This window comes from Suncus etruscus, chromosome 12 (genome assembly GCF_024139225.1).
Source record: "Suncus etruscus isolate mSunEtr1 chromosome 12, mSunEtr1.pri.cur, whole genome shotgun sequence".
In the NCBI taxonomy this organism is placed as follows: domain Eukaryota; kingdom Metazoa; phylum Chordata; class Mammalia; order Eulipotyphla; family Soricidae; genus Suncus; species Suncus etruscus.
The window spans coordinates 3,380,001-3,390,739 of NC_064859.1; the positions used below are offsets into that span (position 1 = coordinate 3,380,001).

The window sequence follows — 10,739 nt, forward strand, 5'->3', positions numbered from 1 at the left end:
CTTTTAAACTATATTGGGGGAACTTTCTGTTCCTATTAACCTTCCCTACACACAAGTACTACAGCATAAATACATAACATACATTTTAAAAACAGGCTAAGTACATTAAAATACACACAGTAAAACATTTTACAATTGAAAATATTAACTATGTAAAACAAAACACATTTAAATTATAAAGAAAATGACTTAATCAAGACAAAGATGCAGGCGGTTAGAAATCAGATCTTTAAATGGGCTAACCTGTTATTACTCCTTTTTTTTAAAATTTTTTACACTACTGCCTAATTTTTTCCCATTACCAACACCAATTGTGAAATTCCTTCACCTAAAACCAAATGTCCAGATGATTAATTTGTCCCACGCTGTTCTCACCACGTGGTTTACTTCCATAGTCCCAGGCCCCGCAGATGGTTTGCTCACGCTGTTGCTGATCGTGTGGTCCCAGGTCCCGCAGACGGTTCGCTCGTGCTGTTTCACCTTTCTGATTTGTAGGGCAGATCCCAGGCTCGCCGCTTTTCCATAGCAGAGCCTTTCCATAGCAGAGCAGAGCCGTTTCTGGGCTGATTAGGAGTTTTTCGCGGCTTCTTTGCTGCAGGACAGGCACTGTTGGCTGATCACCGCTGCCTTTTCTCCCCTCCGGGCAGCACTTTGGAAGCAGGTTTCTCTCGGCCACAGCTTTTTTGCAGGGAGCTTTTGGATGTTCAGAGTTCTAAAAGTGCAGTCCGAAATTTTCAAAGTCGAAATCCAAATTCAAGCCAAAGGTCATTCTCAGAAAATCAGTCTCAGAAAATCCCTCCATCCATCACCATCCAGATCCATCGTTAATTATTTAATGCTACATCTGGCGGGCGCCAGATATTGCATTAAATAATTAACGATGGATGCTGGATGGAGGTGGATGGTGAAGGATGGATCTTTCTCTGCCACCCCAGGCCATGTGGCTCCGCAACCCCCATTCAGCTGGCAGGTCCCAGGTTTAGGTGAACGGCGGAATCACTCATCCAGAGACAGGCATCAGGAAGCATCAACTTTATTCATGCCCTATCCACCACATGTGTGGCCTCTATCATAACCTTTTAAGCAGTCATTCTTAGCTAGCCCTGCATCTTAACTCCTATCAGCCATCTTCCCTTTGACCTCCATGCTGGCCAAAGACCAAAAAGGCAAAAAGGGAGACTAATCCCCTGGGTCAAAGGCTTTATCTACCTTTTCCAAGACCCCTCCCAGGAATGGGCAGGGTCTTGCAGGTAAGGTCAAGTTACCTAGGGAGAATGGAGGGATGAGGCTTCAGCAAGTCAACTTATACATAAGCTAGGTTTCCCTAACATATGATCTACATTTGTTTTTAACAGGTGGACCTACCCAAAGAAACAATCTTAGAGTTTTTATCCTTGGAGGTAAGCAAATATCTGTATATTGTGGTCTTCAAAAAGTCCAAAGTTGAGGCTTGATTGTTCAACAGGTAGAGTGCTTGCCTTGTTTACAGATGACCCAGGTTCTATCCCTAGCACCCCATTTGGTCCCCCAAGACTGCCAGAGTGATCCCTTAGTATAGACCCAGGAGTAAGCCCTGATATCACCAGATGTGGCCCAAATAAACAATAAATATCCCAAGGTTTTGCTGCCAGTTGTCCAGAATAATACTGAACTAACATTTTCCTGGTGATAATTATTTTTCTGGCAGTGCCAGGAATTTAATAACACATCCCTTTTTTGTGGCAGATTAATTTTTCTCTAGTGCCATGTTTAGTCACAAATTAAAAGCAACATTGCCCCAGAACATTTTGTACCACATTTTCTGTTCTTACAAGATCTGCCACACTACAATGCTTTTTGATCCACTTATATGTGTATCCAAAGCAATACTTCTGGTATAAACAAAATAAACAGTGAACAGAAATAACCCATTTGAAGTCATATAAGCACACTGAGCCTGAACCACTGCTAATCAGGCCCTGGTAAACTACTATTTTAGTCCTTATTTAGTGGACTTTTTTCTTTTTTGGTTTTTGGGCTACACCTGGTGATGCTCAGGGATTACTCCTGGATCTGCGCTCAGAAATCGCTCCTGGCTTGGGCGACTATATGGGACACTGGGGGATCAAACCACGGTCTATCCTAGGTTAGTGCATGTAAGGCAAGTGCCCTACCGCTTGTTCCACTGCTCCAGCCTTGTGTGTATTTCTTGTTTGTTTTTTGTTTGGGGACCACAGCTAGTGGTGCAGGACTTACTCCTGGTTCTGTGTTCAGGGATCAGGGGTTTATATGTGGCACCAGGGATTGAACCCAGGTTGGTCACGTGTAAGAAACACACCCTACCTGCTCTATGATTGCTCTGACCTCCAACTGGTCTATTTTAGTGTGTGTGTGTGTGTTGTTTTGGGGCCACACCTGGCACATGTAAGAAATGCACCCTACCTGCTCTATGATTGCTCTGACCTCCAACTGGTCTATTTTTGTGTGTGTGTGTGTGTGTGTGTGTGTGTGTGTGTGTGTGTGTGTGTGTGTGTGTGTGTGTGTGTGTGTGTGTGGTTTTGGGGCCACACCTGGCGGCGCTCAAGGGTTACTCCTGGCTCTGCTCAGAAATCACTCCTGGCAGGCTCGGGGGACCAAATGGAATGCCGGAATTTGAACCACCGTCTATCTTGGGTTGATTGTGTGCAAGGCAATCGCTTTACCACTGCGCTATCTCTCTGGCCCCTCCAACTTGTCTGTTTTAAAGAAAACATGTTTTAGGGGCCAGAGCAGTGGCACAGCAGTAGGGCGTTTGCCTTGCACACACTGACCTAGGACGAACATTTAACTTTAATGTCACCATGATGGCAGACAAAGGTAGGAATGGGGGATGACAGAGTATGGGAACACTGACAGTGGGAGTTGACACTGGTGTTGGGATTGGTGTTGAAATGCCTAAAATTCAACCATCAGTAACTTTGGAAACCACAGTTCTTTAAATAGAAAAAAGATTTGGGGCTGGAGCAAGAGCACAGCAGTAGGGTGTTTGCCTTGCACGTGCTGACCTAGGACGAATCGAGGTTCGATTCCCCCCCACCCTGTGTCCCATATGGTCCCCTAAGCCAGGAGCGATTTCTGAGCGCAGAGCCACAAGAAACCCAAGTGTCAGCAGGTGTGGGCCAAAAATCAAAAAAAAAGAAAAAAAGAAAAAACATGTTTCAAAGGAACAACCATAGCAGTCTCCCTATAAATTCTGCCCTATACACCTGAAGAGGGAAAGGCATTAGCATGCATTTCTTTGTAACCCAGAAAGGCCAGTTAACAGCCCTATTTTGAAATCTGACATGTTTTTTCTAGTGGGATGCTGATGAACAGGCATTTAACACAACTGTGAAGCAGCTGCTGTCACGTCTGCCAAAGCAAAGATACCTCAAACTAGTCTGTGATGAAATTTTTAACATCAAAGTAGAAAAAAAGTAAGTTATGGGCCGAAGAGATTGCATAGCGGCGTTTGCCTTGCAAGCAGCCGATCCAGGACCTAAGGTGGTTGGTTCGAATCCCAGTGTCCCATATGGTCCCCCGTGCCTGCCAGGAGCGATTTCTGAGCAGCCAGCGAGGAGAAACCCCTGAGCACCGCCGGGTGTGGCCCAAAAACCAAAAAAAAAAAAACAAAAAAAACAAAACAAAACAAAAAGTTATATGTTAGGCACAATTGGTTTCACATGGGTCAAACCTTGGAGAGGAGTTTGAATAAACCACAACCTGGTTGAATTCTGACTATTAGGTTGCAGTTGGCAACAAGTAAATCTCACTCAGAACTATTCAGGAGCTTATGGATAGCAATAAAGAGTAGTCCTGGGTGATGCTGTCCCCATTATAAGTTTGTTACTCCAGGAAGAAATGTTTGAAATAGCTGTGGCTGCTTTATTTTCCCCTCATGTTCTACCATTCATGCTACAATTCACTGTAAAAGACAAAAATGAAGTCTGTGAAGTGAATGATGGTCTTTTACATGTAGGGCCTTATTCTGCAGAATTGTATCCAATCATTTGTTAGTAATCATTTGTTTTTCATGAACTAGAACTCCTACTGTTATATTAGTATTTTAAAAATAATTGTTTAGAAACAAGGGTGTGTGTGACTCAGTGGTAGAGAGCTTTTGCTTTGCCTACATGAGGCTCTGGCTTCATTCCCTGGTACTGCCAAAGGAAGAAAATTAATTTGGAAACTAAGGTATGTAACTCAGTGATAGAGTCTGTCTTCCACATCCCAACGTGTGCAATGTGCGAGGCCTTGATTCTTGGAAGTGGGTGGAGGGTTGGGTGGGGACTGTCCTCTTTAAGACTGAGGATTAGCTCAAATGCTCAGTTAGTTCTACAAGGTCAGGTTCACAGTGCCCATCAGTGCCAGTACTCCTGATGGCCCAAGCCCTACCATGTATGGCCCTGGGTACTTTGAATAACTCTGGGAAGTCACTAAATAGTTTTAAATAGTTCCTATTTAAAATCACAGTGAGGGGCCGGGCGGTGGCGCTGGAGGTAAGGTGCCTGCCTTGCCTGCGCTAGCCTAGGATGGACCGCGGTTCGATCCCCCGGCGTCCCATATGGTCCCCCAAGAAGCCAGGAGCAACTTCTGAGCGCATAGCCAGGAGTAACCCCTGAGCGTCACAGGGTGTGGCCCAAAAACAAAAAACAAACAAAAAAAAAAATCACAGTGAAACGTCATTTTATTCATTCTGCCCTTCAGAAAGTATAATGAGCCTGCCTTTTCTCTTTTGCAGAGTATCGGTGCTATTCCTTTACAGCTACAGAGACGACTACTACAGAATCTTATTTTAACCCTCTTCAGATAGGAGCTCATCCTATGAAATGTTGTACAGTCATTATGATTCTAAGTTAACTCTGCATTCTAAGCAGCTGCCCTACAAAGCTGGGCTTTGTCAGTTTTCCATGTGTGATATATTATAAATTTATCTTTTTTAAGTATAATAAATACTTGTGTATATTTGCTGCCTTTTCATTGTGAGTCTTTAAAACTGAAAGTGCTATGGAACAGAAAGACAAGACGATCTGGTTCCTACCACTAGTCCTGTTGACTTTATACAGGAAAATTTCCAAGCTTAAGGGCATAAAGGGGGCACTTATTTTTGCCTGCAACTGTCTTGGCTCTGATCCCAGATCAAATCCTGATGTCATATGTGACCCCCCTCCTAAATACCTTTAGGGGTCACTTCTAAGCACTGAGCTAAGAACAGCTTCAATACCTCCAGACTTGACCTCAGAAACCTCCCCAAATTTAAAAACGAAGAGGCATAAAGAACCACTATGCCAGTATGGTAGCTCCTGGTACAGCACTAGCTTCACTTGTGTGGAGCCCTGGGTTTGATCCCTGGCACTATAAAAAAGAAACCAAGTATGATGATTATTCTTTTATAATTCTGTAAAAGGCATATCCTACGTTGGTTAAGCACACTCTCATTTGGCTGAATTTATCCATATTTTCCAAAGGACCCAGGATGATAAAATTATACATCCGGTTGGGGACAGTATCTGTAAGATGAACACTTTTGTAAAATCGTCATGCTTCAATTGCAATAGCCGAGACAAGCTAAAACCCTACTAAGAGTCAAATCCTCCCAGAATTAGCCACTGCCAGAAACTTAATATGGGGTAGGGAAAAGAACACAGAACGTTAGTACTGATAATAGATGAGTTTAATAATACACTGCTGTTCACACACATGACTTGAGAGACCTTAAACTGTAATTCAGACATTTACAACCATGGGACACAGACCAGTTGGCAACCTAAAATAAACTGGGCTCTTACAACTACCCTGTAAATACAGTTCTTTTATCCAAAATGATTTCATCTCACATGAGAACAGTTATTGCAGGGAAGCAGGGGAACCAGATATCTAGCTATGTGGTAGAAAGTAAAAAAAAAAAAAAAAATCTCCATGGCTGGAGGAAGGAGATTGTCTGTACTTCACTGTGCTGCTTTGCTCTTCTTACTCTTGTTCTTTTTGTCCCTCTTCTTCAGGCCATCCATGTTAGCTCTCAACAGATTTGAGTAAGCCTAAAAGATATAAAACAAGAAGTTGGGAAAGTTTCCAATAGGCTAGCAGCTACCTTATTTCCTTAATTTGGGGTAGCCAGATTCAGAAAGTCTAATAAAGAAGATAAGCCCAACCACAGTGAGCTGCGCAATGTTTTAGTTTTCATGTTAAAAAAAAAAAAAAACAAAAAAACAAAAAAAAACCACTGCCACCATTTTGTTTAAATACTCTCCAGGCAGAGCAAATATACAGCCTCTCGGACAAAAATAGAACTTAAAAAAAAGATATTATCAGTGATGAATGTAAAATTAAGTTAACTTACTGATTTAAGACATAGGAGAACATTAGTCTTAACCTAATGCTGGATATTATGCTGACTCTTGCTTACCCTGAGAAAGGAAAGACGAGGAATATCAAATACTCACCATCTGAAACTTATTCACTTCTTTGGAGCTCACCTGGAAAGCAAGGGAAAATGGTTACCCTTATTATCTACATGGAATCATCTACCCAGATGTAACTGAAAAGCTCTTAAAGCTGACCTGTAAAATATTTCTTCCCAATAGTACTTGAAAGACCACTTTTTTCCCCAAAAAAATATTCCGTTTCCCACCAATTGTAGAAAATGCAAAGTTACCCTCAATATTAATGTTTTGTGTAAGAGACTTTTAAATGAGTCCCTCTCCACAGCCCCATCTTATTTTAGATCTTTTACAGTCCTATTTAAGCAAAATGTAGCTACCACCTCAAGAGAAATTTTACCTTTGAAGATGCCTTAGGTTTTCATATTTCATAATACTCAACTTTAAAAACTACAAGAACTGTGGCCAGAGCAACATCAGTGAGTGGAGCATTTGCCTTTCATGCGGTTGACCGGGTTCCATCCCTGGCATCCTATATGGTCCCCCAAGCCTGCCAGGAACGATTTCTGAGCTCAGAGCCAGGAGTAACCCCTGAGCAGTGCTACAGGGGGTGTCCCAAAAACCAAAAAAAGTAAATAAGAAAAATGAAAAAACAAAAACTACATAAAAACTTGCTCTATTGTAAAAATCCTCTCAAGGTAACGAGTAAAGAGACTCATGATCAGTTATGACCTGCATTCTCGTGAATATCCTGTACTGATGTAATGAGAGGGAATCAGGTTCTTTCTCAATATAATAATAAGTTTTCTTTTGAAATTCAATCTTGTCTCCAAATTGCCTTAATTTATACTTGACCCTCAAGTACCAAGCCTTATATAAAGTTATAGATTTGCGGGGCCGGAGAGATAGCACAGCTATCAGGAGTTTGCCTTGCACAAAGCCGATTCAGGAAGAATGATGGTTCGAGTCCCCGCATCCCATATAGTCCCCCTGTGCCTGCCAATAGCGATTTCTGAGCACAGAGCCAGGAGTAACCCCTGAGTGCTGCCGGGTGTGACCCCAAAAAAAAAAAAACTTAAAAGATTTGCTAAATGAACCACAAATATTAGAGAATGATAGCTTAAAAGTAAAAACACGGTGCACTACCAAGACACTATTTGTTGAAAACCCACCACTGCAGCCACTGGGCACTTTCCCTGCATGTGGCTGACCTGGCTCAATCCTTGGCAGCACCTGGTCCTCTGAGCAACATTCGATGTGGCCTAAAACCCAACCCTTCCCCAGCTAAAAAAGAAAATTCAGCACAGTGAAGGAATTGAGAAACAAACAATTAAGACAACTGCTCTTTACCATGCTACCAAGACCAACAAGCAATAAACTCAATTTTGTTTTGCTTCTGTCACATCTGGAGTGGTTCCCAGTAGTATTTGGGGAACTATGCAGTCCTGTGATTTAAAACTCCTGCATGTAAAGTTTGTGCTCAGCCCCCTGAGCTTTCTTTCTGCCCCACAGTATGCTTATTTTCTCTCCAAAAATTTAACGAGAACTAACAGTAAGACTTCTTTTTCCGGGGCCGGGAAGGTGGCGCTAGAGGTAAGGTGTCCGCGGTTCGATCCCCCCCGTGTCCCATGTGGTCCCCCAAGTCAGGGGCAATTTCTGAGCACATAGCCAGGAGTAACCCCTGAGTGGGTGTGGCCAAAAAACAAACAAACAAACAAACAAACAAAGACTTCTTTTTCCTCCATTTGAAGCTTATTGAGATTTCTGCTACAGAAAGTTCTAATCCGAAATAGTTGGGAGAGCTGCACACTTAGTACTTCTTTTGTATGGAGAGTGAAGGGCTGGGGAACAGTGCGCCATGCCTGGCAGTGCTCAGGGCCACTCCTAGCAGTACTTAAGGAGTGTTCCAGGGATCAAACCAGGTCTTAATCCCCGTATCAACTCTTCAATCTCAAATGTTTAGATTTTTGTGTTTTGGCTTTTGGGCCACACCTGGCAGTTACAGGAGTGTCTCTCCTGTAAAACAGTCATATGAGGGAAACAGTCATATGAGGATGATATAATCTTACATATAGAAAATCCTAAAGAGGGGCCCAGAGATAGTACAATAGGTAAAGCGTTTTGCTTTGCATGCAGCTAAACCAGGATTCCCTAGCACCAGCTCTTATAATCCTATAAGAGCGCTGACCCAGGAACAAGCCCTGAGCAGTCAGGGGTGGATCCCTGTAAAAAATTAATAAATGGATGTAGCCAGTGTGGAAAGTAAAGGATCCTCAAAGAAATTATACAGAACTACTATGTGGTCCAGTAATTCCATTTCTGGGATACTATCCAAAGGAAATAAAGACAACAACTTAAAAAGATATTCGCACCGCATGCTAACAGCAGCACTATGTATAGTGGCCAAAACATACAACCTGGATAGCTGGATGAGTGAATGAAGCTGTAGTCTATGTGCATGTTATTCATCCATGAAAATGGGGAACTTCCACCAGTCTGACAGTACGGATGGGTGAGACCTTTGTCTTGGACACAGCCGACTCAGGTTCGATCGAGCATCCCATGTGGTCCCGGGAGAAGTGACCTGAGTGCCTATCTAGGCATAACCCCTGAGCATCAATGGGCATGACCCCAACCTGCATAAAAAGACAAATCCTGTATATCTGAGTTTTAGGTGGGATCTAAAATCTCCTAAAGGAAGATTAGCCTCTTGTTTATTTTTATTTATTTTTGGTTCTTGAGCTATACGTACTCTCAGTTAGAAGTTGCTTCTCGCAGTGCCTGGGGACCATCTAGGATGAACCCAGGTCGGCTGCATCCAAGGCAAATGCCTAGCTGCTCTATCATCACTCGGGCAAGAGACTCCTGGTTCTAGAGGCACAGGGAAGGGAAGTTTTATAGGATGGTGGACCATATACTGTCAGCTCTGAAGCATCAGGGACATAGTGAACTATCGGGGCTACAGTGAACCCCGGGGTCCAACCGTGGGAAGGGCACTGAGTCCGTTTGAAGAGGCTCCTAAAGGAAGAGATTGTTTCTTGAGTAAAGCAAAAAAGAAAAGATGAGCGATGGATGTTCACTGTACCTACTGCAATCATCACTGCACAGTGGATAGAAATCGAGCAAGACGTGCAGAAGATGCCCCCGCCTCCCAGCTGTGTCCACCCCAACCCCAAAGCCGGGTGGGTCCCGGATATCCGCGATCAGGCTCGGCTCATCTTTCCACTGGAACCCAGCTGCGGCGCCGGACTCACCACCGTGCTGATCTTCCTCTTCCCGTCCGTGGCTCTTAGCAGACACTTGTCAGCGGGCTCGAAGCCGTCCAGGGACCCCTTTCTGGGAGTGGGCTTGGTGCGGCCGTCGTCTGGGGGCGGAGAGAAGACGCGGCGTTTCTTACGAGAGGAGCGAGAGAGTGCCGGGCCACCTGGAGCTAGGGGGAGCCTGAGTGCGGGGAGGGGGCCCCTGGGAGGCCGGGGTTCGAACCACCGACCGACCCGCGTGCGAGGCCGACGCCCTGCCTCCACGCCACCGCTCGGGCCTCGCGCCTGTCCGAGCGAGGGGCGTCTCGCGAAGCACAACCAGCTGCGAGACCGAGGGGGGCCTGGGCCGCCGGCCGTCCGGGGAGGGAAGGAAGGCAGGAAGGCAGGAGGAGGCGGGACGCGCTCGGCTCTCGGCCTGGGCCTCGGGGCCAAGCGGCGGGGCCCGGGCTCAGCGCCCTCCGCCCGGCGTCCCGCGGGGCCCGCGGGCAAGGCGGCCCGGCCCGAGGCCTCTCCGGGCGCCAGGCCCTCGCCCCCGGCAGGACGGGCCCGGGACACCCGCGGCCTCGTGCGTGCGAGGCGAACGCCCCCGCGCCCGCCTCCCCAGGGCCCCGAAGGCCGAGCGCGCCAGCATGAGGACGAGGCTCGCCCTAGACGCGGGTCTCCACAGAAAGGCCTCCGACCAGGCGCCTCGCTTACACTTCTTGAGGGTGATGAACACGCTGCCCGTGAGCCGGCACTTCTGGAAGAGCCGGGTCAGCTCCGTGAGGAACTGCTCGCTCTCCAACAGCACCATGGCGCCGCGCGGGGCGCCGCCGGAAGTCCCGGCCCGGAAGTCCGGCCCGGGGGCGGGACTTCCGCCCCGCTCGCGCGTCCCCGCCCGCGTCCCGCCGCTGCCCTCCCCGGAAGGAGCGGCCCCGCGGGGCTGCCTACCTCAGCTCCTTTTTCTTAATGTCTCCATCTTTGGAGCACCTTGATGCCGAATAGGGTCGCGCTTGGGTCCCAGTCGGCTACACGACCCCCCTCACCCGTGTCCCCACGCCTCGCCCAGAAAGCCGCTCGCCCGAGCGACCCACCGCGAGAGGACGGACCGCGTGAAGGAAAG

The 10,739-nt window shown here is 46.3% G+C and overlaps 2 protein-coding genes across 2 annotated transcripts in view; one reads left to right on the forward strand and one right to left on the reverse strand.

The window, feature by feature from the left end:
* The window catches only part of EIF2AK4 (eukaryotic translation initiation factor 2 alpha kinase 4), a 108,632-nt gene extending 103,793 nt beyond the window's left edge, over window positions 1-4,839 (forward strand). The window contains exons 37-39 of the mRNA XM_049785150.1: window positions 1,356-1,400; window positions 3,316-3,434; window positions 4,739-4,839. Coding sequence (XP_049641107.1) covers window positions 1,356-1,400; window positions 3,316-3,434; window positions 4,739-4,796 — 222 coding nt within the window. The 3' untranslated portion in view covers window positions 4,797-4,839. The remainder of the gene's footprint in view (window positions 1-1,355; window positions 1,401-3,315; window positions 3,435-4,738) is intronic.
* An 821-nt stretch (window positions 4,840-5,660) lies between these two features.
* Window positions 5,661-10,437, reverse strand: SRP14 (signal recognition particle 14). Its single transcript, XM_049785240.1, has 4 exons — window positions 10,334-10,437; window positions 9,632-9,741; window positions 6,441-6,473; window positions 5,661-6,035 (listed from the first exon to the last, which is right to left on the reverse strand). Exons 1-4 carry the CDS (start codon window positions 10,428-10,430, stop codon window positions 5,946-5,948), a joined length of 330 nt encoding a protein of 109 aa, XP_049641197.1. The 5' UTR covers window positions 10,431-10,437; the 3' UTR covers window positions 5,661-5,945.
* Window positions 10,438-10,739: the final 302 nt, after the last annotated feature.